Here is a 27,013-nt window from a genome sequence, read left to right as displayed (position 1 = left end):
TGACTTTTCTCTAAGTCACATGCACTGTCCTAATATCTCATTCCACCACATCCTCACATCTCACCCTACTTCTTCTCACTTGCACCGGCATCTCTATTCTAATTCTTCTCATTGCATGTTCTCAACGCATGCACAAACTATGAAAAATTCGTATCAACTTTGAATTGGAGACTGTTAATTAAGAGAATAAGTCAAGAACATTTTAATCTAAGAATGTGCCTTTCAATCACACGTTTCATATCTTCAGTATTTAGCAGCTGGAAGATGTCGCCATTAAAAGAGATGACACTGCGCTCAGCCTGAGAACCTGTGCGTCTGCCCATGACTCCACAGGGACCCCATTCCAAGGGATGGAGGACAGCCGTGTAAACCCGGAGTGAAAGCGGCGCAGGGCACTTGCCATACCGTGATCGTGCCTCGGCCAGCAGGTCTGTCATCTTGCATCAGCAGTGGACGTGTCAACGTTCTGTGCGATACTATCTGAAAAGACAAAACCCCACTCCCCAACATCAATTCAAGGGTATATACAAAGACAAAGATTCCCCACTGTAGCCATACAGGCTGTTGGAGTAGGTTCTGATAGCGAGGAACTATTTAGGCCAGCATGGCATGTGAAGAGGGTGGGTGGCCAGCACCATGCCCGACCACCTTTGTCTCCCCAGTGCTGATGTTTGCATACCGTACCAGGTACTCATTTAAGGATGAGTTCATCTACAGGAGGCCCAGGACCGGTTCAAATATTCGGAACCGATGTTCGCCATGAGCGGGAATCAAACTCAGGGCATTGGGTTCGTAAAGCAATGCGCTAACCAATATACGAACGCTCCCCACTCTTTCTCCCGAGTGTATGTACACACACATAAACGAACAAACACACATGTGCGCATGTGTTTGTGCAGCCATGGTACGCTCTTATAAGTGGCCCCATTCAATGAGTAAAAACCAAAAGCCGGTTGATTATCATTTTCATTCGAAATGCAAAATTGTGGAAGAGCACATCAATCGTGCTTTGTAATCGAGACGACGTGGTGGCCATGGTGACGTGCGCTGTCACTGCACAGATGTCCCAGTTCTGATCCTCTCTAATTCTATGGGGAACAAACTGCGACTAAACAACGATTTTCTTTTATGTCACCTACTGAATGGGCAACGAGGCACCAAAAAATATAAAATTTGCTGCGATAAAATATTCACGTTCGCTGTATAATAGGCAACAGTCTTGATGCACAAAAGCGCCAAATAATGATGCGCAATTAACCACCGGATGATAGTTGGCGTACACTCACTGCTTTAATGTTTGAGGTGAAACAGAAAATTTGAGTGTGACTCGCAGTGCCACTAAATACATACATGTTGAGATTGTGCAAAGCCACAATGCTGCCACACTTAATACGTAGTCAAGGTAAAGGAGAATATGGAATTAAGGTGTGCCATTTTTTTAGGAGATGCAGAGAAAGGAACGCGACAGGGTGTGTTCCTGAAAAAAGAACTTTCACCAAAGCGTTAGTGCACTGAGAATTTTAAATAGTTGTTTCAAACGAGCTTCGAGTAAGCCAAGCCAATGTCACTTCAAAGTGTGTGATTTTTGCTTTCGCAGTTCAGCCCCTGCGTAAGTCGGGAACAAATGACAAATAAAGGAATGAATCCTCGCAAGCAACCGTGTTAATTTACTTAAAACTAGGCCCGCTATTATAATTATTAGGCAGTGATGTATACATTAAACGGTGATCACGAATACATCTTATATAAACATGTACGAATTCATCTATTCAAAATACTCACACTTAACACGCATACCCGCACTGCAAACATAGCATTAAAACTCGCACTGAGTGGGCATTGAAGCAAATTATAGCTTTAAAATTCAAAGGCAATCTGACCAACTGGTACTGGTATCGTGCCCTGTCAGAGCAAACACCACCAACACTTTCAACAAGAAAGAAATGTATACGAGAAAAATAAAAAAACACTGGCAGTTGTATTTGTCTTAACATCTGACTGAAAGCGCAAAAAATATATTCTAACCCGACGCCTCTATTAAGGCTGTGTCATGGCGGATGCCAGAACACGGCTGTTAAGGGAAACCATTCAACAGGTTTGAGGCGTGCTTCACTCAGCTAAATAATGCACGCAGAAACCCCCTGCAGCGAAACACACTCGTGAATCCTCATAAAACGCGGCCGCTCACGCAAACAACGCAACCCCTGTAAAAATCATCAGCCAAGCAACATTTGGCAGCCAAGGCCAGTCGATTGCAGCCATGCCAACCATTGCTCGTTGCCAGGAAAAAACAGGGAAGGTGGCAGAGAAAAAAACATCGTGCAAAATAAAACCAAAACCATGAACTCAAAGAGCAGACAAGAGCTGCCAAAGCTGGCCTCCAACCAAAATCACTCCCAACACACCCAATCTTGTTGGATCTCAGAAGCGGAGCAGGGATGGGTCTGGTTAGTGTTTAGATGCGTGACAACCAATGCATACCACATGTTGCAGGCATGGGGTTTCTAGGTGGTGGTCAGGAGATAGTCGTACAGTGATGGGCACAGTTCTAGCATAGATTTAACAAATTGCATCATCATGTTTATTGAATATATCTGTGTTATCCCTTCATACTTGTGGGTTTCTCCAGTAGTCTGCTTTCTTTCCACCTGAAGCCAAACACAAATTCATGGAAATGGACAAAAATCCCAATGCAGTGGCCCATCTTCAAAGTAAGCCATAACACACAGTGAGGCTCTTCTACATTATTAAATGGCATTGTAATTCATATTAGTATTATCATCACCTGCCCCAGGGTGCTGGTAATCTCGCCCAGGAAGTCGTGGTCAGCCAGCTTGGCGGAGGGCGCATCCTCATCAAACAGCGCGAACTTGAGCTTCTGCACCTCCTCGAAGCGGTACTCCATGACGAGCTTGCGGGAAAAGTCTGGGCATAGCGTGTTCTTGATGGTCTCGGTGCGTGCCACCTGCCCATTTGCGCATGCAGAATCACAGCAGAGAGCAGGCATTGCAAATTCTAGATTTGAAGCTTTCGTGACTGCAAGGATTCACACTCTTAGGTTTTTCGGTAAAGTCACGTAGGTAAAAAATAATAGAAATAGAAATAAAATAATAAATCAAGACGTTTCGGGGACTTTTGTTGCCTCCGAAACGTCGTGATTTATTATTTTATTTCTATTATTTATTATTATTTATTTTTTACCTACGTGACTTTACCAAAAAACCTAAGAGTAGGCATTACAAATTTAAAACCTCATCTTCTACCTTTCAGTTTATACGACATCATCAGCATCGTGGAATCCCATCACTGTGAACAAATTGCTTTAAATTGTGCAAAATGTAAAACATATGTTGCGCCAGGATTATTTTTCACGTCAACTCTACATATTACAACAGAGCAATAAGCACAGCCACGAAAATGTAGATTTCATAACATTTGTTTAATTTTGTATATAATCGTGTATAGTATCATATGGTTATATTCCAAGCTGTACTGCCAAGACACCACGTATTCTACCCACAAACAGTTACTGTTGGTATCGGTTAAACAGAAGAATGCTGCAGCTAACATTGTCCGTGCCACCATTACTGTGCTGAAAAATGTGGCTTAATTTTTTAGGCTTCTGACCCAAACAGTGGTGGGGTGGGGGAGGGTCCAGAATCAACCATGACTGAAACCAATAAAAACTGCAGAAATTTGAGACAATTTTCGCTCAAGTAATCTACCACGGCTCAGGGTGGACCACAAAAAACTCCCTGTGTATGAGAAAGCCATCCAGAAAGAGTAAGACGGTAATATTTTCCATCTCATCTTGCCGGGGCTCCCAAACTTGGCACAGCAGGAGGGCTGGCATGGCTCTGCACCTTGCGGCACACCAAGACACCCCCCCCCCCCGCCCCCCCCGACTAAACGCAGCCACCTCCTGCACTCGCTTGGTGAGGCAGGAAAGACGCTCGCAGAGCGGTTGAGCGAGCCGTGTAGTGCTCACAGCTGCTGCTCACCTCCATCCACTGCTTGTCGCACTCGATGAAGAGCACGCAGAAGGGGTCGGACTTGGTGAGCATGTCTCGGTCCAGGAGGCTGCGGCACGAAATGGTGAGCTGAACACGCGACACGCATTGCTGGGGGCCTCCCGAAGCTGCCATGCCTCCTGTACGTGTGCACACACATACACACACACACACGTACGCACGTGGGTGTAAATATCAAGATGTAAAACGTCAAGTATACAGATACACACGCCACATGCACGCACAACTACATCTGCAAAAGTAAACGCATACTCTGCAGGTCATACACTTATATTAAATGTACAGTAAATTCCTAGGCTGCTGTAAACATTTTGTTTTCCGTATTATATCTACAGCTGTGCTTTATAGGTAAAAACAACATGGAAGTGAATCACTGCAAAAACGCGCGCACACACATGAAAGGGCACTTGGGCGTTTGACCTATTGTTTAATGTTAAATAATCCAACTATAATTGGACAATTCAAATAATGGTTAATAAAAAAAAACAGATGCCCTTTCATGTGAACAATATATTAGCCTTACAGCAAGAGGAAAATGGCAGGTCACGGTGCCATGCCCTTTTAATATTTTGCTCAAAGCACAGAACTGCCCCTACTTGTATTTCCAGATACAACCCGTGCCCTCAAATCTGCGAAACGTGGCCACAAAGAACCACAGACATCTCACCCACAGACATATTTACATTGAGCCCTCACAATCCCCGAAATGCATCTTACACAAATAACAGTATCTTCGATGCAGGCATAATAATTTCAACCACAAGGAATACAGCGGAAACTTTGCACAAGGAAGGAAAAAAAACACATACCAATCGTGTTTTACAGACGGGTTAAGGATCCATTAACACGTAACTTACTTTATTGCACACGCAATGAACAGCACAGTGCACTGGTTCATAACAATTCACCGTTGCTAGGGATGAATGCTAAAAATAAGAATATTCGCTTGTGTGGCTCTCCTAATGCTGTCATCACGTTCTGTGGGAGCGCATGCACAAAGGCAGCAAGACCACTAAAATACATATTCCGATATGCAGGATTTTACTTTCAAGCTCAACAAGTAATTAATAGATGCTACCGAATGCTTATATATATGGAGCGTATATATATATTGCATTGTACCGCATTACATAATTTGCCTGCATACATAACATTTATTATGCCACACTATGGTCTACACACAGTGAGCACATTGTATACAGACAAAAATGTCAGTCCTTTGTCAATTCACTACTGTGGATGAAGGCACCCCCACACCAGGTCGGTCATGGGTGTTATTTGACCATACTTCCCCTTGATGAAGCGGGTGAAGAAACGGTTTAGATATCACTCGTCAACGATGTTAGCCGAGGCAGGGAATCGAACTCAGGTGGCCCCGTTTATATTGCAGTGCGCTAATCACTGAGCCACTGCTCCACCTGTATATGCACACATTCATGCTGATTTTATGTACACACAAGGCGGGAGCGTATTTGCGGTGCGCAGCTTGCGGTCAGCGTAAACACCGAGCCACCCACATTCTCAACGCTATCCACTTCTGGTTTTGTGTGCAAGCAGCTGTTAATTCGAATTACACGCACGATCACACCTGGTGCCAAAACACTACAGCGGTGGCACGGGACAGTACGGCACTACAGGTGGTACCACGCTAGGAGCAGGAGTGCTTCCTCGAAGGCACGGGCGACTGCAGCCGTCGTGATGGACAAGACCCCACAGGCAAGCGGTGGCGCCTCAACTCGCAACGAGGACGTAATTTACAGGACGCATCCGTGCCTTGGACAAGCCAAGAACAAAAAAACAGGGGTACCAATTAGGATGTAGGGAAAATATCCATTGAAAGATGGGGGGGTAAAAAACGTTGGTCAGGTTTGAGATAGCTGGGTTGTTCAGGAATCAGAGCACAGGGCTGGCACCACCGAGTGCTAGGGCTCAAATCCGGGTTTCAGCTGTCCGTGAATAAACCTGGTTCTCAAGTCTGGCAAGCTCACAGTCTCAGCCCGGTAAACAATAACTGCACACAAAAAACCCCATCACAGTAAATTCCTTTCTTTCACTGAATTAGGTAAAATTCTGTTTGACTGACATGGAACAAGCATTCTATACAGGGGATATAAAAATTGCACCCCTCGTGTGAATTAAGAGGCCTATTGAAGTGACCTCAAATAGTTTCGTGAAGTAATCTTCCTGGGCCAATATCTGACACAGGGCAATGCACTGTTAGCTGCAGTTCTGAATGGTAATGTCTTTGCCTCATGACATTAAACCGATACAACTGCTTGCTCCCACCATTACACGAACAACCAATTGTAGTGTACCCATTTACAGTGTATTGATAGATTTCATTAATTTCATCAGGAAGGGCACAATAACCTGTTAGGCTCTATTTCATGGGTGTCCTTGCGACAATAGAGATGTTATACTGGTGGGTAGACAGGACCGGGGGGGGGGTATAAGAAACTTGTCCATTCTTTGAACTGCCGTGCCGGGAAATTTAACCGACCTCTGGATCGATGCCCACAGCACAATGGGAATTTAACTGGGGAAAAAGGTTTGCGCTTGAGTTAAATTGATTGGCCTCTTTGCTGGGTATGGTCGTGATGTCCTTTGCGATGACATTTTCTGCGATCCACCATTCAAGCCAGATTAAAGCTCTGAAAGGATAGGAATTTGCCAGTTTGGATCTAACCGCTGCTGACTTTTCAGGACACGGGTGCCTACCGGGAGTAATGGCCACATGAAGCAATGTCACTTAGCCGAGTGTCAATAGGCCAATTTACTGTGACTACTGAGGAATGAACGCACTGTTGTTGCATGAGCTGGTCACAACTCTTTATGACTGGCTACAAATGTAGTCACTGTTCAAGAAACCAAAACGGAGATGTAATCAGAGATCACTGTGCGGGTTATCAGAGATTTCAGCACAGGCCTTAAACAATATCTTAACGAGAAAAATCATACCTGGAAGAATCTAAGCTTGAAATTGGTCTCTTATCCTTAAAGCCTATTTCATGTTACCAAATCAGCTCTGCTGAAGCTTTTACAAATTAATATATATCTCACAAATGTGCAAAGGACCACATTCACACCTACATACATTCCATATATTCATACCTATGTAAATCCATGTTGACCCAGGTATCCCCACATGCATCAGCTATCATGAACATGCATTTTGGTAATGCTTTTCCATTGCATTTTGGAGTAATTATTTTGGGTTATTTAAAATATGATAATAACGACTATAGTTCTGTCCATATTTAGTCTATTTGTGTCACATTTCATAAATAAAATAAAGACGTGACATGTCAATAATAAACAAGTAATGTTTCACATCGGTTTATTGTATGGTAGTAGGGTAGTTGCAGTTCTTTAGCGTCAATATGCTAAATTGCTCTATTGATATGTAAACTCCTTTGTCAAGGCACTCTGTTCCTCCCACCCAGCTTAAAATACGCTGCCAAGCTTAGCAGTGGTCATTGAGACGCTGTCTTTCCGACAGCTCTGTTCTTCACCTGAGGACGGCTGCTTGTGTTGTGGCCGAAACGTCATGAGAATTTAATTGTATTGTGTTTTGTTTTATTATTTTATTATTTCCCTTCTACGTGACTTTACCGAAAGAACAAGAATATGAATCCCTGCAGTCACGAAAGCTTTAAATCGAAATTTAATTGTATTGTTTTATTTGATTATTTTATTATTTCCCTTCTACATGACATTACCGAAAGAACCAAGAATATGAATCCCTGCAGTCACGAAAGCTTTAAATCGAAAAAGTAATTGTGGCTAACATTGTTGTGGATAATGCCTTTCTTATGCTTGCCAATTTCTGCAATGACACCCGCGAGCATTATAGCTGCTTCTGGTGTTGTGTTCGGTCTAGCCTATCACAACACAATCTTTTCAATTCCTCTCACTGCAATGCCTACACTTGTTTGCAATTCTGAAAGCACCGTTAACAACAGGATTAGGATTAGTACACACGTAACATGCCTGTGTGACATTGAGGTGTGACCATACTATAGACATGGTTTTTCCATTTAAATTTTAATCCCAGGAAAATGTACCACAGAAACATATTTCCCACTGAATCCCAAAAGAAAAGAAAATACTTGGGAAAATGTTTCTTGGTATAAAATTTGCATGAACAACCAGACACAGGAGGTAACAGAAAGCACAATACTTTCACCAAAGTGCCACTATGAAATTCAGGGGCCACTTTGGACACAAAACACAATGTTAAATTATATAATTTCCCTTCAGCAATTTCTGACAGCGTAAGTCACCGCATTAAAGAAAATATGCAAAAGCTATGTGCCGGTGCAACCAGACTTTCACATTTACCAACGGCTTATGATGCACGAAGAAAATCACATCAAAACCACCCACATTAAGGACCGATCGCCCATAACACCATCTTGCTCTTATGGCTCTATCATTCTTAATAATTTTGCTGCAATATGCTGGCATTACAAAACAAAGTACACCAAGCATACTGATCATCCGTGAAGCCAACTGCTGCACCAAGTGCCCAGGTATAAGCAGCTTTCACACTCAGCCAGCCCCAATAATGAAGCACCGCAGGAGTTGGGCGCGCTTCCCACAAGCGGCTGACTCACGCGAGCTGCACCTCCACTTTGCTATGTATGACGCCCGGCGCCAACCTACACACACTGAGGAATGCTGCCCACTGATTCCCAGCACACACAGCTTTCCGCACTCGTGCTTGTATCTACAGCACTCGTGAGTGGGCAGAAGTGCACGCTTGGGGGCCATGTAGTTTAGGCGTGTGGAAAAAAAGCAGAAAAGTGTGCAAAGAAGCAAGTAATTTCAAGAATACCCTTGGTATTCTTGAAATTACACTGAGAGACAGGAGATGATCAGAAAACCTTGGAAATTGTAGATATATTAACATAACAGAAGTGGACCCGAGCAGGCTACGTCGCTAGAAGGGCTGACAAAAGGAATGGTGGTTGGTGGTAGAGACCAACGACAGTGGCAGCCAAAGGAGGAAACAAGACCGAGATGGAGAGTTGCTTCACAAGACCATAATCAATGGTGAAGGCTTAGGAAGGCTGCCATCCAGCAGTGGATAGAGCATAGCTGCTGATGACACATTCACATTAATTGCTACATACCTACATTTGTACAAGTACACATTGAACACAATCAGTGGGATCATGAGAACACCACGTGGACAGTGGCGTCTAGGAAGTAAGTGTTGCACGGTGGTTGGTGTGAATGGCTTTGTTGATAAAGTTATTGAGCGAGAGTTGGCAACGTTCTTGACGGGAAGACCAATGAGAGATACACAGAAAATAATGGATACAGATGCATGAACCCACGTAAAAGCATGCACCTTTACACGGATGGGGCGGGATCGCTGATGCACACATGCACATAGGTATAGACACACAGCAGAAGCGGCAGATGCCGTGATTAGTCTGATCATAAGCATACATGGCCAGGTAATTAAAACACACTCAATCCGTACAAACTCAGACGGGCACCTGCTCCCATTAAACCTGCACACAAGCGTAGAGAGAAAGCTTTCATCCATTTTGACAGCGAGCAGAATCCAAGCTCCGCAGGGCAGCGAATATGAACGTGTCCATAATGAAGAGTGATGCCAGAGTCAGGGGTTCATTTTGCAGACTCCCACACGCCGGACTTTTGAGCCATAATTGTATTTCTGTCCGTTAATTGGCTCCTGCGCAATGCAAAAGTCAGAGACGCCTCCGTGTAAAATGGAGCGTTCGCCCGGGTATTCGCGGAAAGCCTCTCTCCAGATTCACGAGCACTTCCAGCAACAAGGAGTCGCCCGCTCTCTGCAGTATCACACACGCGCAGTTGTATAAGGACTATGGCCATTACATAACCACCTTCAGTGAAAGTGTACATTGATTTAGATCAGAGGCTACAGGGAGTTTTTCATCGTGTACGTTTGTGCAACTGCGCCGGCAGTTGAAACAATGAAGCAAGTTTCTTAAAATCCCTCTGCCTCCTGCACCGCAGTTGGGTTGATTGACAGGTCGCGTGTGGTGAAGAAAAGTGTAGGTACTCCCACTCCTAGATTTGAAGTTTTCGTGACTGCAGGGATCCATACTCTTTGGTTCTTTCGGTAAAGTCACTTAGGTAGAAAATAAAATAAATTAAATCACGACGTTTCGATCGCAACACAAGCGACCGTCATCAGGCGGAACCGATACAGGAGTCCTGCTGTGAAATTTCTATTTAAAAGATTTTGTGACTGCAGGGAATATGAAGTCACGCTGTGATTTAATTTAATTAATTTTATTTTATACCTACGTGACTTTACCGAAAGAACCAAAGAGTATCCTCCCATTCTTTCCAATGTCTGGCCAGCGTCGAATAGTATGCCAAAATATCCTTTCGAGGTGTGCTCAAAAGCTCCTTCGAGTGTATATGCCCTCTTCCGCCAGCGGTGAAGTGACCAAATAATTGCAAGGCCGTGCCTGTGTGCTTTTATGCAACCGACTACTGTTCTACAGCACCTTCTCTTGCCATGGGGGCAAATTTGTGACGAATAGCAAACTGACTTGTGCTTCAAATCACAATATAAATAATAATTGTGATAAATCAGAGCTGAAGGTCGTGCCTACCGTCACAATGCATTCACGACAATGAAACTTGACGACATCTCCTTTTCTAGGGGGAAAGGGAAATTAGACTGGTTGTCAGGACAGTAGTTGGGGGTTACCCACACTTTGCACCATCGCATGTGACATGTGATTAAATTACTACAGTAGATAATATTTTACTGCCGAGGGAGCTGGAGCAACGTTAGATGAAGAAACTCGGTGAACAACCAATTTGACCAGGCGTCAAACCAGGCGGCTCTGGATTGAGTGCAACAAGCCTGCCTCCATGTCAAGGTGGTCGCACACGTGAACATGTGCGTATACAAATCACAAATAGAAAAACAACTCTATTATGGGTGATATTGGTCGCGAAAGCCTATGTGTTAAACAGAAAAACTATATATAATCAGTAACCATGTATTGTGGCTAACGCCCATTTACTACTATAATGAGCCAAGGATGTCTGTGTGTCCCGTGCGTGACGCCACTCCACGTCGGCCAGCCCCCCTCATTAATACTCATGAACAGGTGACGTCCTCCACATGGACCCCCCCTCATTAATAATCATGAGTGGGTGACGTCACACCCCATGTAGCACCCCCCTCATTAATAATCATTAGTGACGTCACACCACATGTAACACCCCCCCTCATTAATAATCATGAGCAAGTGACGTCACTCTACATCGAACAGCCCCCCACATGAATTATCATAAAGAGGTGACGCCTTCCAAATGGACACCCCCATCATTAATATTAATTAGCGGCTGACGTCACCCCACATGGGGGGGGGGGGGGGGCGAGGCGCCTCCTCCCCCCTCCTCAGCGTCAACTTACAACCCTCACTACAAAGGCAGAACCCTCACGTCACGCGATCTCCGTCACGCTGTGGAGACATAGAAGTAAAAAGGACGTCGTGATGAACAAGGGATTATATATAACCTTTAAATGAAATAAGTCTGTGTCACCGCGGCCTTACAAATCGCACACGAATGGATGCAATGAATATCACGTCTCGGTCTGCTTTTCGCTTGCAAGTTTCAGATTTACTGAAATACACCCGTCCTTGGACGGAAAAGGCTAGTTTCATTATATTATGTAAACGTGGATTTTGCATCATCTGATTTGAACAATAAAAATATGCAGATTTTGCATTTGTAACACAGGCAAACATTTTGCACAATTACTATGACTAGGAATTGAATAAACACAAGCTTAGACATAAAGCGATTTAATATCACATGCAAATGGATGACAAAATATTTTGTGTGTTTTGTATGGCCTCCCCTTGGTCGACTCAGCCTTAAATGAGTACTGTACCCAGTGCGGTGTGTAAACATTAGCATTGGGAAGCAAAAAGCATCCGAACGTAGTGCTGGTGATCACGCCATCCCCTCATTTGCTGTACCAGCTTTAATAGGTGCTCGCTAACAACACATTCCCTACAGGGTATAAGGCTATCCATGACCTTTTTATATATACATATACTGGGTCTGTGTGTTCTAAAATTCCATATTCGTAATTACAAAATACTCTACACGGTACACCCATTTCCTACCATACTGTGAAAACAGCGGGTATCTAGTATAGTACCATAGAGAATTGTGTAATTTAAATCTTATGTCTCAGAACTTCAAAGGAAAAATGGATAGGCTTTAACTTTACATGGTGTAAACTCCACATAAAACGTTAATGTACAGAGTGAACACTTCACTCGATGCAGAATCTGCCCAACTAAAGTCACGTCCACACCACTCATCAATGTCATTTGAAAGTGGCCCATTGTGATTCAGTGCGAAAGCTCACAGCGCGTAAAAAACCCCAACCGCTTTTATACAATAAGTAAATACTGTACATGAACCACTATACATTACTGTAAATGTATTACTATTGCACAAAACTGTACATCACAACACAGTAATAACTTGAATCCCAACAACAATTCAGCTTGATACTGAATGTGGTACAGGTGGAGTGTCTGTGACCAAATCACTTGGAAGAGTAAGGATCTCGGAAGCTAAGCAGGGTTTTTGAGCCTGGAACAATAATAAGATGGGCATGCATAAAATGTATTGGAGGCTACGTTGTGGGCATCATGCGCCCCACCTTCACCAACAAGGTGAAGCATTGTCAAATAACCCCCTTGACCCAAAGGCACAGCGCCATCAAACAGTGCCCTGACAAAGGGCTGTATAATTACAATACGCGGTGTTAAAATTCAGCATACAAAACACATAGAGCCCTTGGAAACTAAAGTATTTTTCAATAATGCAAATGCTGTAAAAAATGTTTGCACAGCGAGGCAATATATTCAGCGTATCTGACCATGAACTTAAAACGAAGGATGACCCAAAGGAAATTGTCGAGAATTTCGTTTTATTTGCTGTTTGCCGGACAAAACTGTTTGTTTGTGTTCCCCAGATAGACCATAATCTGACACCCTTATTTGACGGATTCGCATTACATGTGTGCTGTGTGTGTCGTGTGTGTCATACAGAGTCTCGGCGAGACTGTTGGGCAAACCGAGCTGGGGTTTATTTCTGGCCTCGTTCCTGGAGGAAATTCCTATCACAGCTTCTAGCTTAGCGCCGGGATCTCGAGGGTGGGTAGACACCGGGGGCCCGTTGAGCATTGCGAGAAACATTCCGTCCCCATTGGAAACAGGAAAAAAAAACCGCACCCACGTGTTGTTTCTCACAATGTGTGGTTTTCTGCCAATCCACTACTGGATGCAGGCCTCCACCAAGCCGTCACTGTTTCTGAGGATCCTGCAAATGTAACAATGCACCGAGCACCTGCACACATGTTGATTTAATCACTCCATCAACGCTTTGAATGCCCTCTCGGACGTGTAATAATCGCCTTTGGCTGCCACTCCATTGCTATTTTCTCCCAACGGCCACCATCAGTGCCAGTGACGTGTCCTGCCCAAAGCCCACTTTTTTTTACAGTCAAAAATATGCATCTAACTTGCGTACATTCTCTAATCTCTCATTCCCCAAATACAAAGCCTTAATGGGAACCAGAAAAATGTGTTCAAAGGGAAACTTTGAGGAACAAAATAAACAATCGTGATTACATAATCATGGCAGCAAATGCTTTCTTGCCCAAGTGATCCTGAGTTAGACGTGCAAATTCTACGTTCTCATGGCAGGAATCAGAAGTGAATAATAGTACAGCTACTGTTGACTGCTTATGAGTCTGTTCAGGCATACTGGGTGTGACTCCTTATACGGTACTGCTTTGATCTTTTAAAAAATCTCTTTAAGGTTATGGATCACAGTATGTGTTTTATCCATTGTTAGAAGTAGGCCTTCCCCCACACACAAACTGTCACTCATGGGGCTTGTTTGACCATACTTCACCATGCTGGTCAGCGCAGGTTGGTGAAGACAAGAAGCATACAAGGTGAGAGCACAGACGTACACCTACAGCAAAACAATTCATTTTGCTGCACTAACCTATGCTGCCTACAACATCGCCCCACAGCCTATAACACGGTGGTCACCCATCAAAGAACTATGTCAGACTCCAACCTGATTAGCTTGGAGATCTGACCAGATCGGGCACATTCCGGCAAATTTGGCCACAGGCTCCAAATCGTAGTGACCTTAAAGACATTTTATTCGAGGTTATTATACTGTGCTGTAAGATTTTTTTAGAGAGAAAAAAATCGTTGCCTTTGCAAATAACCACATACCGTAACTATGCAATGTGACCCTAATCGTTCTGTTATACACTGCATATAGTGATGTTGGAAAAACTTTCAGCCTCAGGAAATTACCCACTTCCATGGAGATTGTGACTGGAGCCATTTAAGTTACATAACCAGGGTTGGATGTCAACATTCGGACGCTTGTGTAACCGAGAGCTGACTCGGTAAGTTCAAGAAAACGCAAACGCAACTATTTGGTAGCACAAACGTGACCGTGGGTTTCATGCTCTGCTCCACGTGGTGGAAATATGGGCCTATTCCCCCCGTATGCAAATATCTACAAAGGTAAAGACTAATAATGATCGGATGTGGGCTGACAGCCGTAAGAACTCACTTCTTACATAACGCCTTTACGAAATATCCGCATACGGTACAGATACCATTATAAGTCCACTGCCGGATGAAGCCACCGGTAACCACCCCAATTGTGTGCGGGTCGTGGAGGTTGTTTGACCACGCTGGCCAGATCAGGGGACGTGGAAGCATGAGTGGAGTACAATGGATTGTGCTGCACTTCCGTCTGCTGACCGGCACGTAGCCCTGTGACACACCACCCAGCTTGTGCACGATGACTACCCATCATCATCTCAAGAGCAGGACCGTCAAATCCAGGCTCAACCCCTGCTTAGCTTCCCAGATCTGACGAGTGCCCAAGTCAGTGGATTGAGCCGAAGAACAAATCACTCGGTATTGGCACGGTATATACGTACAATATACATAATTTAAAAGATGTAGATGAATAAGATATTACACAAATTACTTGTCTATTGATGGCTGCCGTTGACAGCGGTGGACAAGCACAAATAAAATAAATCTACACAATTGTACAGAAATCTTGATTTGAAGCTTTCGTGACTGCAGGAATCCATAATCTTTGGTTCTTTCGGTAAAGTCACGTAGGTAGAAAAAAATAATTGTACATAACCCTACCTTAAAAAAATAAACTAGAATTTGCGACGTTTCGGGCAAAAATTGAGCTGTGCAAAGGCCACTGCCCAAAACGTCGCACATTATAGATATTGGCCCTTCCGCATGAGCACGTAACATTGTTTACAAAAAAATAAGGGTCACTGTCCGAAACGTCGACGTCGAACAATGTTCCTTTTACGATAGTATTATTGACGAACGTAATCGTTAAATACACTCCATTGTACATCGACTTGGTTGAGACTCTAAACCCGACGCCGTGCAGCCGACACACGCCGCTCTCGTAGCAGAACATCAACATCACCAACATCATCAACGTCATCATCACCAACATCACCAACATCCTCAACATCACCAACATCACCAACATCATCATCATCACCAACATCATCATCACCAACATCACCAACATCATCATCACCAACATCATCAACATCATCATCACCAACATCACCAACATCATCATCATCACCAACATCACCAACATCATCATCACCAACATCACCAACATCATCATCACCAACATCATCAACATCATCATCACCAACATCACCAACATCACCAACTTCACCATCATCAACATCACCAACATCACCAACATCATCATCATCAACATCATCAACATCACCAACATCATCATCACCAACATCATCAACATCATCATCACCAACATCACCACACGAATGTCTGAGCCAACTTACCAGACAGCTCCAGCCACTTGCAGCAGCAGCTGGTTTCGCAATAGACGTGGCAAGGAGTCCGTCTTGAAGGAGATGAAGTTCTTGTTGGCTGTCGATGTGCTGAGATAAACAACAACTCCTTGTTGTTGTTGTCCTTGTTGTTGTTGTTTACTGAGTGACCAGTCACTTCTTCTTACTCAGGCGACCAGCCAGAGACCCTGACACGAACTGGTCGCACGGACCCCTTCAGCTGCGGCTCTGTGGCTGCCGATATTGTTGTGGTTGTTGTGGTTGTTTCCTGTCGATGTTGTTGATGTTGTTGTTTGCTGTCGATGTTGTTGATGTATTTATTGGTTGTTGCTGTTGATGATGTTGATGGGAGTGGTTGTTGTTGCTGCCTACGTTCTCGATGGGGTTCTTGATGTCGATGGTAGCGACTTGCTGCTGTACGATGTTGTTGATATATTTATTGGTGGTTGCTATCGATGATGTGGTGGTTGCTGTACGATGTTGTTGATGTATTGATTGGTTGTTGATGTCGATGGGAGTGGTTGTTGATGTCGCGGATGTAGGTTGTTTGCTCTTGATGCCACGTCGTGTAGCCTCAGCCTCAGCTCGTGTTTGCTGTCGCAGGCAGCAATGATGACGAGGAAGACGTGTGTGTGTGTGCTCTTCACAGTGAGTCACACACTTTAACACGCGATCTTAGCAGCGCAAACAACGGAAATAAACTTCACGCGCGATATCCGCGTGCTCGGTCACCAGCAATCACTTCCATCTCGCGCTCCCTTAACAAAATAAAAACCCTAAAACAATAAAAGTTCACGCGGCCACGCGAACGTCCTCCTTCGTTGTGGCCGAGTTCAGTGCGAGGAGCAAAAGCAACAACAACAAAAGCTCAACAACAACAACTACTAAACTTTGATGTTTCGGTTTTGTTTTCCAATGTTCGTAGCGTCGCGCAACGGGAGAGTTTAAATGCGAGAGATGGGGGGGGGCAGGGAGGGAGGGAGGAGGGGGGCAGCGACTGCGAAATCTGCGCAGCTCCTCGCGCGCGTCCACGGCAGCCAGCCGCGAGTGAGCGACTCCTCGCCAAGCGCAACACTCCACCCCCCTCCACCACCACCACCCCCACCACTACACTACAAGCCCCGCCCCTTCAAGATAGCCCCGCCCCTTCGCTCGTGAGGCACCGCCCCTTCTAGGATATCCCCGCCTGCAACTACTACAGCCCCCGCCCCTCTACTGCAGCCCCTCCACTATAGCCCCGCCCCTCTACTACAGCCCCCCTCCCCACTATGGCCCCGCCCCTCTACTGCAGCCCCCCTCCCCACTATAGCCCCGCCCCTCTACTACAGCCCCCCTCCCCACTATAGCCCCGCCCCTCTACTACAGCTCCCCTGCCCACTATAGCCCCGCCCCTCTACTATAGCCCCGCCCCTCTACTATAGCCCCCCCCACTATAGCCCCGCCCCTCTACTATAGCCCCGCTCCTCTACTACAGCCCCCCTCCCCACTATAGCCCCGCCTCTCTACTACAGCCCCCCTCCCCACTATAGCCCCGCCTCTCTACTACAGCCCCCCTCCCCACTATAGCCCCCCTCCCCACTATAGCCCCGCCCCTCTACTATAGTCCCCCCTCTCTACTACAGCCCCCCTCCACACTATAGCCCCGCCCCTCTACTACAGCCCCCCCTCCCCACTATAGTCCCCCCTCCCCACTATAGCCCCGCCCCTCTACTATAGCCCCGCCCCTCTACTATAGCCCCCCTCCCCACTATAGCCCCGCCCCTCTACTACAGCCCCGCCCCTCTATTACAGCCCCCCTCCCCACTACAGCCCCCCTCCCCACTATAGCCCCGCCCCTCTACTACAGCCCCCCTCCCCACTATAGCCCCGCCCCTCTACTACAGCCCCCCTTTCCACTATAGCCCCGCCCCTCTACTACAGCCCCCCCTCCCCACTATAGCCCCCCTCCCCACTATAGCCCCGCCCCTCTACTACAGCCCCCCTCCCCACTATAGCCCCGCCCCTCCACAATAACCCTGCCTCCGCCGAGATAGTCCCGCCCACCAATTGTGAGGCCACGCCCCCCTTATCCCCCCCCCCCCCCGGCTCACGCCGACTGTGACGAAATGATTTGGTTATTCGTGTGTTTACAAGTGGTGCATGTGAAAGACGAAACGCAGAAGATCCCCATGATCTTTGATCTTCCACGAAGCTCATTGTCCACCCTAAATCGCACAAATCATGGCGGATACCTGATGCACAATTTGAAATAAAAAAAACTTTCCAGTGTACGACTGTGGTCATCCAGAACAGACCGTACAACATAGAACGATTCAATGCCCCGATCCACATATACGAAAAAGACATCACAGCGGTACACTACGCTGCTCCTGATGCGGTTATCTGGCTTGACTGCCTGAATGTGAAATTGTAGTTGATCTGCATCTACGTCAGCCATACGAAAGGAGAAGTGGTGCATGTGTAACGTCGCCTACATTTATAAACAGAAAGATAAAAGACTCCGACAATCGTGTACGTTTGAACCCAAATGAGTAACATAATTGAATAAAATATACTGTTCCACACTTGGAACAATCGGTAGCACGTCTACTCTCACTCTGACCTTTCTACTATAATTCAACTTCATTGAAAGCTCTCATAACACAGGCGCTCTCTCTCTCTTCTCCAGGCTGAACTCTCTAACTGCCCTTCCTTCCATCCTTTCTTTATCTGCCCTTCAATTCACTTAACTGCCTTAATTGCCTTTCAGCTCATTGAACAGCCTTAACTGCGCTTAACTCGCTTAATTGTCTTAACTGCCCTAACATTCCTTAACTCCCTTAACTGTCAGCCTTGTGTCTGTCCGCTCATCACACTCACAACGTGTCACGAGCTGGAGGGCCGGGGCTCTAATCCACTTAATGGTGGTGTTGGTGTTCACATTCAGAATCCTTATACTGGTAGGAACCTCCTGCCCACAGGGGATTATTGTGTCCGTCGTGCAGGGGCTGGGTGGGGAGGGAGGGGCTGGGTGGGGAGGGTGGGGCTGGGTGGGGTGGGGAGGGTGGGGAGGGGCTGGATGGGGAGGGTGGGGAGGGGCTGGGTGGGGAGGGTGGGGCTGGGTGGGGAGGGTGGGGCTGGGTGGGGTGGGGAGGGTGGGGAGGGGCTGGGTGGGGAGGGAGGGGCTGGGTGGGGAGGGTGGGGCTGGGTGGGGTGGGGAGGGTGGGGAGGGGCTGGATGGGGAGGGTGGGGAGGGGCTGGGTGGGGAGGGTGGGGCTGGGTGGGAGGTGTGGGGCTGGGTGGGGTGGGGCAGGGTGGGGAGGGGAGGGGCTGGTCACCCCGTGGTGCCCTTATAAAACTCAACGTTTAACCTACTCACGCCGGCTTGTGCCCACCCTCACAGTCGGGCATATTTGCGGAATACACCACGCCGCCGTTGACCCTGGCCATTGACCGAGCAACCCAACGTTCCTACCAGCTCCCTCCGCAGGAATGTGTGAGATGACTCGCGGAATCCGATGAGCTATTACGCTTTTTTTCACAGATGTCCAGTTGAGGTAGGTCGGAATGTTACAACAACAATTCAGCACCACGAGTCGGGAGTCTCATTCCTGTCATTCCCTTTTGTGGTGCCACATCCGTTATACCACGTCGCCCCTCAATGCCTTTATACATGATGCAATACCTTCATAAGGATTGTTTCACCACACGTGCATAAGTCTAAATAATAATTAAAAAACGTAACACATTCGTAAATAATAATGTGGGATTAAAGTAAGCACATAATAGGTGACGTTTCAGACAATGGTCCTTATTTATAGCACATAAATAAAACTAGTTTTGCAAGCGAGATTGAGTGGATGAGATTTTGAGATTGCGCTTCATAAGAATTTAGTAAATGTTTAAATGGTTCCCGATAAAGAGTTTTTAAATTTAATAATGAAAAATATCTTATTTGTAGCTATTGAATAACAGACAAGCCATTCAATTCCCAAAGAGTACCACTAAGTAAGCTAATTTGGATTAAATAGAAAATTATAAATGTTGCTGGTACATTGCATTATGTCGGACCTATTATCGTAAACTCAATAAGAAAATGTATCGCACCTGCGATTAGCACGGTTGGCTTACGTATGGTGTGAAAGAAGTTCAGCAATCATGCATTCTTACAATTCACTTAGTGATGCATGCCTAGGCTTAATTTCATTGCAATTAGATGAGCTTTGAATAAATATCGCCTATTATATATCATACTTAACTTCCTTTTAAGGCAGTTATTTACGAGGATAATTCGAATTTACGACTTTGTTGAGTTTTCTTCTGACGAGTCACTTGCATGTCAAAACCGGGCCCAGAGTTTGATTGTCGTGGTGGGGGGGGGGGGGGGGTGGTGGGGGGGGGGTGGTGGTAGGGGTGTTGGTGGGGGTGTTGGTGGTGGGGGTGGTGGTGGGTGGTGGTGGTGGGGGTGGTGGGGTGGTGGGGGTGGTGGTGGGGGTGGTGGTGGGGGGGGTGGTGGGGGTGTTGGTGGGGGTGTTGGTGGTGGGGGTGGTGGGGGTGGTGGTGGGGGTGGTGGGGGTGTTGGTGGGGGGGGTGGTGGAGGTGGTGGTGGGGGTGGTGGGGGTGTTGGTGGGGGTGGTGAGGGTGGTGGTGGGGGGTGTGGTGGGGGGGTGGTGGTGGGGGTGGTGTTGGTGGGGGTGATGGTGAGGGTGGTGGGGGGGTGGTGGGGGGGTGGGGGCGGTGACGGGGGGGGTGGTGGGGGTGGTGGGGGTGGTGGTGGTGTTGGTGGTGGTGGGGGGGGTGGGGGGTGGGGGGGGTGTTGGTGGGGGTGGTGGTGGGGGTGGTGGGGGGTGGTGGGGGGGTGGTGGGGGGGTGGGGGCGGTGATGGGGGGGGTGGTGGGGGTGGGGGTGGGTGGTGGAGGTGGTGGTCGTCCTTGCAGCGTGACGTAGCAGTGGGCGTGACGTAGCAGTGGGCGTGCCCTCGCGGTGACCCGGAAGTGAAGAGGAGCCGCAACGCGGTATGAGCGCCACGAACGCTTCATCATAAACCTCGATCTTCTCGCTGTAAGAATGACTTGCTCGCCTCATTCTGCACGTTTATTTCTATTTTCTTTCTCCCTTAATTTGCGGGGTTTTGATTATTTGTTGGTGTGGTGGTCGAGCGCTTGTTCTACGTTGTTGTGGGTCTACTGGAACCTGCCACGTGAATGTGGAATGGACGCCGCCCCGACTCGGTGTTGCCAACGGAGATGAGAGGGCCCCCAGAGGGACGCTGTTACTCTTCTCAATAGCCCACACATTTGTATACATGGCCACATTTGTCCTATATTTAGGTGTGCGTCCTCCTGTGTGTTAATCTACTGCTGAATGGGGGTTATTTGACCACGCTGGTACTACCGATAATTTCTTATTCCAAGCACCATCGAGACTCGAACCTGCTTAGCTTCACAGATCCGACGAGATCGGACTCGTCATATAACGCCAGTACAAAATATAGCTCTGTTTAACATTACTGCTGCTCGTCATAAGGTGAAATTTCCACCACTGTCTCAGGGCCGCCTGTGGAGATGACCAGTGCCCCGTGACTGCCCAAGATGGTGTTTGTTGTTTAGGCTTTAAAATTGCACGTGGGATTGTACTGCAATCAACTGCATACAGGGCGACACGTTCGCTATGCATACTATACAGTCGCCACGGTGGCGAGATGTTGACTACCTCGCCTGGTATACAGGAGGTCGTGGGTTCGATCCCGGCCCTGACACCTGTGTGTTTGGAGTTTGCATGTAAGATTGTCCGGGTTTCCCCTCCACATTTAGAATCACACTTTAAGCCACTGCGCTGAGCTATCGTTTGTGAGCTTTACCTGGTAAAATAAATATAGGTAAATAGAACGCGTTTCTGAACAAATTACAATGCTTTGCATACAGCTACATGTAGTAAATTCGTAGAAAGCAATACATACAGTGGACACAAGGCCTTAAATTGTTACATGTAGTTTCAATGCGCTCTCGTCTGATAGTCAATTTGTGTTTACACGTGGCGCCTTTCCTGTCCCACCTATCAACACGGATTGTTGGATTTCTGCTGCTTAACAGAATGTGGAATTGCCACCAATATTTCGAGTTTGGCGGCATTACACAGAGCAATAATATACAGCGGACGCAATTCAACATTGTTAACTCGCTTCACATGTCAGTGGAACTCAAAGCACACGCACAATGGTTTAACTTGCAAAACAAATGTCCACAGGTCTATGAACTCAACAGCCATTTATTTGTCCGAAAAAAACATACGGATACTTGCAATTTGACAAAATAAACATACAGCATCCATCTCTTGAACAAAGCACATCATTCCCACACTTTATTGCTGTTTTGAAAAAGAGCAAGTCTCGTGTCTTAAATTAATGCGATTGATCCAAATCCACTTGTGTTGACGGTGAGCAGGATCTGAGGAGTGAACATGGAGGCTGGAGACGCGCTGGACGTGCGTCAGGCTCTCGCCACGCTCGCGGCAGCCGGGGATGGTGGAGAGGCACGGAGCTCCCTCGAGCTCCTCACATCCTTCCTCCACACCTCGAGCTCGCGACGGGACCAGTTTGAAGAGCTCTACTATGCCCGCTTCGTGGAGGTTCTGCTGGGCCAGCTGAGCGCCGACTGGCTGTCCGCTCTGCGCTTTGAGCAGCAGCGCAGCCTGGTGGACGCAGCGCTGCTCTGTGGCCCGCCCGACCAGGCTCTGCTGGCTCTACTGGCCGCTCTGGCCGGGTTAGAGGCATCAAGTCGCCTTGACAAATGCGTGTCCCTGCTGGAGACCTTCCTACGCCAGGGTCGCCTGGCCGAGTTGATGTTTCGCAGCTGCGTGGAGCAGCCTGGGAGCCTGTGCGAGAGCAGCGTCACGCAGGAGATATTGCTCGGGAAGATGGTTGCCTTGCCTGACTTGGCAGCCAACAAACTCAAGCTAAGCAACAGAGAAATGTTCAGGCCTGTGCGATACTTCGAGCTGCTAGCAACGGAAACGTTTGCCGCCCTTGAGAGGGTTTGTGCGGCGCTTAGAGATGGACGTGACTGCTCGCTGAAGTTCATCTCTGCTGTGCTGGGAAAGGCGTGCACACAGGGTCACGCGGAGACCGTGTGGGGCTCGCTGATGCCTCGCCTAACCTCCCTCGTTGAGATGGACTTTCTGTGGCGGAGGATTGGCTACCGATTGCTGGAGAATGTGCCGGACCGCTGGAGTGAGAGCGTGATGTTGGGCCTTGTCCGCTTGGCACCGAGGCACACAGTCCTGTCCTGGCTCTTGGGGGACCTTGTGCTCAAAAATCCAAAGTTGCGTTACTTACTCACACAGAAGATGCTCTTGCTCAGATACGACAAGACGCACATTTTAAGAAATATTTTGGGGTATCTCGCGGATGAAGCCAGCAGAAGAGCTTTGTTGATTGAAGCATTAAAAACACTCCTTGACACCTGGAGCAATGCCAGCTCTGTGAAGCATACTTCCTATGAACAGCATGCCTACATCACTCAAGCCATCCTAATTTGCTTAGGACTGCTGAATGAACAGGACAAAAAAAAGCACAAGCATACATTATTGAGTTTGATGATGGGTGGTGTCAAGTGTCACCTTGAGAGTAACATCGTATCGGTCAGACGACTAGGCATGATAACAGCTGAGAGTATTACATCTGTCCTGGAGCCAGCGGGTCACCAGCTGAAATTTGAGTATGAAGAGGATGAGGAAACTGTGCATCTCAAATCACTTTTAAATCCAGAACCAGAGCAGAATGAAGCGAAGATGCATTCCCATGCTGCCATTGTGGAAAAGATTTCTCAGGATCAATACGGTAAAGATCAACACAACCCAGAAATGAAGGGAAGCAAGGAGGACAAATCTTGGACTGAAAAAAAGCCAGCAGTTGAAGATGAGGACCTTGACAGTGATGATGACCTGGTGCCTTATGACATGTCTGATGACGACGATGATGATGACATGCCCAAACTTAAAAAGCCACATTACATCCGAGATTGCATGGAGGGTCTGCTTGCATCAGAAAAACCGGATAAGTTGGAAGCCGCGCTGATGGCTGCCGAGTCGTTAATCAGGGGTGACGCCACTTCCACAAAGGAAGTCAGCGTAGAACTTGTAAAAATCCTCCTACACTTGGAGGAACTCTGCAGCATCAAGAACTTCCAAAGTTTGCGTCAAAGGGCTATGGTGGCAGCGACTGCCACGGACCCAGCCAGGGTGGCCAGTTACCTCACTGCCGAGTTCTACGGGCCGAACTACAACCTCCGGCAGCGCATGGACATGTTGGACACCCTTGTTTTGACGGCACAGGAGCTCTCGCAGGTGACGCTGGCTGCTGTTAAAGCTGCGCGTCCAGCGCATGTCTCCGAGATTACAGAGGGCGGGCCAACTCTACCCGACCCCTCCCTGCCGACCCACTGGACTGAGATCGTGCGACGGCGTATTGACAGCAAGACCAAGCGGTTCGCCAGTCCACGGGCTCCAGAGCCCACAGCTGCCCCGAATAACTTTGCTGCAGTTGCTGGCAATTTTTTCTTTCCACTGATTAGGAACTATGATAACAAGCTGGTAAGGACATGTGAAGGTTATTTACACCCCTTTCAACGAAGTATGAATGTAAAAATATGCCTAATGACCTTTTGTAAAACCGAACCATTATTTATTTTAGCCAAGTACATTTTTATTGTAATTACTCTGGCACCTTTAAAACGTTGATTTGCCAAAGCGCCGTTACATCGAACAAATATTAATCATTTATTTTTGAAAGTATCATTTTTCTTTTTTTAAAGCACGAAACTATTTTTTAGTTCTTAGAATAATTCTCAACCACCATCCTCCCCATGATTGACATCGTGTAAGTCATATGGTTGTAAGTTAATTGTTGTAAGCGAGCGTATAGAGATGTTTGTTGTAATTTGAATATAGTGATGGAGTCGATTGAGTGTATTATTGTCTTAGAGATTATTATATAGGTGTACTGCAAATGATAATCACCTGTGTCTCCCACAGTTTTATAGTTGGGTTTTGGTGGGCAGAGGAGTGTTTGGGTAGAAGGGCAAAGAGATATGTTGGATTGTTTGGTCTGTAGGAGGTTTGTGATGCATGGTAGAGCTTGGGATGTGTAATACTGTCAGCAAGATGATTTTGAACAATTCATATTTAATTTTGACAGGTTTGATTTAAAACAGAATAATCCATCGTTGCATTGTATATGTATGTTCCCACATATATGCTCCCTACCGTCACCAACTCACATTGAACAACGTGGTGAAGTATGGTAAAATAATCCCCCCGGCTGCATGACGTGAGGTGTTCACCCAAAAAGGGATTGACAAAATAATGTACGACAAAAAAAAATACGCACGAACAAGTTTAATACACAGGAATGCACACATGTTTACAGTCTCCAGGGGTATATTACAGAATGAGAAATGCTACAAACACAACACCATTGTATTCTGAGAAATCTGTTGTTTCAAGGGCCATTCGACAACCCCCACCGCTTTAAAGAAGAGACGGCCTCTGTTTTCTTCCTGTCAATTGTGGAATTGGCAGTTGAGTCTTCCATTCCTAATTTATTTCCCCAGGGACACACGGAATTGCTTGCTGGCACATCACTGTTGAATGACCGAATAGTACACACTTAACCTATTGCTTTCTGAATCCCAAACCAGGATACGTTTGACTTGCTCGGCGAGGATCACATGGTGTTGGCGCGCTTGCTGCACACGCTGGGCGCAATAATGCACGCTGCCTCATGCGCCCCGCTAGCTCCACGCATGGCCAAGACGCTGCTGGACTTCCTTTGGGCCCTGCGTTACCACAGCGACCCTATTGTGCGCCGCGGCCTGCTCTTCTGCCTGGCAATGGCCACAGCAGCTGTGCCGAGCGTCTGTGTTGAGGCCGAACTGCTCGGGGAGGCCACAGAGACCCGGGCCTGGCTCGAAGACATGATGGAGAGTGAGCCCGACCGCGAGTGCCAGCAGCTTGCACTCCAGTGCTTGCTGATTGTCGACGGGGCCCTCAAGAAGGAGCTGGCTGTCACGCAGTAAGCGGGGGGGCAGCTGCTTGCCTAAGCACGGACATTTGTATTGGCAGCGACCTCAATTGGCTACGTTGATGTTTTTCTGCTAAGGGATATATAAGTGCAACTTTAATGTGGGTGCACTCTCAGCAAGACTGATGAGTGCCCTAAAAGGTATGTGCATGCACAATTAGGTTTTTCTTCCCCCAACCAGTGGCACACTGGTGTCAACACTTAACGTTGCTAATGCATGTTAACAGGAAGCAGACAGGGCGAGGCGGTGGATGGAAAAGTGTCATTCATCTGGGTTTCCATTACTTGTCGTGGATGATGAAATGCACTCTTTGCTTTAACACACTTGCTCTTTGTCAAGTAAACCTCCACTATGTGAATAATCAAAATGTTTTGTGACATTGTAGATATAATGTAGAATTTGTACACAATTGTATATACTGTCCAGCATTGCTATGCTATGAACAATTATATTCTGACTTGTATAAAATATAATGGTATATGGCCTAATGATGATCGAAGTCATTTGTGTAATATACATCGATAAAAACTAGCAAAGATAAGTAAATGCTTTTATAATAGATTTGAAACTGAAATGCAGCCCAAGTTTGTTGGCTGCAGCGTATCGCTGTTGGTGGAGTTTTATACACCCTGTCATTTAGCTTAGGTTAGTGACATCCTGCAATAGCAGTGTAATGGCAATGATCACCTGTGTTAAAAAGGCCATTAATAAGGTTTATTTGCATTCGTACCTTTTTGGGAGGTAAACGGAATGTTATTTGATTACGTGAACATTTTGTGCAAGCTGTATTTGATTCTATAAACGCCTTGAGTCTGAAAAAAGGAATAAAAGGGCCTGTATTGAAAGTGTGAATAACCATAGCAAAAGTATGGGTGTTTTTTCTTGGCCCTGCCAGGGATGTGATGTGGCAGGCACCACGCCCAGTTGCCACACTCGGAACTAAATGTAGCGATTCGAGGCCTCATTGAGTATTA

General features: G+C 46.6%; 2 protein-coding genes across 3 annotated transcripts in view; one reads left to right on the top strand and one right to left on the bottom strand.

Moving 5' to 3' along the window:
- The window catches only part of LOC133340038 (copine-2-like), a 58,899-nt gene extending 41,947 nt beyond the window's left edge, over nucleotides 1-16,952 (bottom strand). Inside the window, exons 1-4 of the mRNA XM_061548129.1 lie at nucleotides 15,973-16,952; nucleotides 4,002-4,150; nucleotides 2,786-2,965; nucleotides 406-480 (exon numbers count right to left, since the gene is read on the bottom strand). Coding sequence (XP_061404113.1) covers nucleotides 406-480; nucleotides 2,786-2,965; nucleotides 4,002-4,145 — 399 coding nt within the window. The 5' untranslated portion in view covers nucleotides 4,146-4,150; nucleotides 15,973-16,952. The remainder of the gene's footprint in view (nucleotides 1-405; nucleotides 481-2,785; nucleotides 2,966-4,001; nucleotides 4,151-15,972) is intronic.
- A 3,958-nt stretch (nucleotides 16,953-20,910) lies between these two features.
- On the top strand, nucleotides 20,911-26,917 carry TELO2 (telomere maintenance 2). 2 transcript variants are annotated; one of them, XM_061548114.1, is made up of 3 exons: nucleotides 20,911-20,975; nucleotides 22,404-24,549; nucleotides 25,656-26,916. In XM_061548114.1, exons 2-3 carry the CDS (start codon nucleotides 22,420-22,422, stop codon nucleotides 26,031-26,033), a joined length of 2,508 nt encoding a protein of 835 aa, XP_061404098.1. In that variant the 5' UTR covers nucleotides 20,911-20,975; nucleotides 22,404-22,419; the 3' UTR covers nucleotides 26,034-26,916. The 2 variants fall into 2 exon arrangements, with proteins under 2 accessions (XP_061404098.1, XP_061404103.1); XM_061548119.1 differs by having other exon boundaries at nucleotides 20,921-21,021; nucleotides 25,656-26,917.
- The last annotated feature ends 96 nt before the right edge of the window (nucleotides 26,918-27,013 follow it).

Source organism: Lethenteron reissneri, chromosome 9 (assembly GCF_015708825.2).
Source record: "Lethenteron reissneri isolate LAM-NWPU_2019-01 chromosome 9, ASM1570882v1, whole genome shotgun sequence".
NCBI lineage: Eukaryota > Metazoa > Chordata > Hyperoartia > Petromyzontiformes > Petromyzontidae > Lethenteron > Lethenteron reissneri.
This window is presented reverse-complemented; position numbering and strand designations above follow the sequence as displayed.

Coding starts and splice junctions, on each gene's coding strand:
- TELO2 (XM_061548119.1), top strand. CDS start 22,420: ATGGAGGCTGGAGACGCGCTGGACGTGCGTCAGGCTCTCGCCACGCTC. Junction 24,550..25,655: donor GGAACTATGATAACAAGCTG/GTAAGGACATGT, acceptor ATCCCAAACCAG/GATACGTTTGACTTGCTCGG.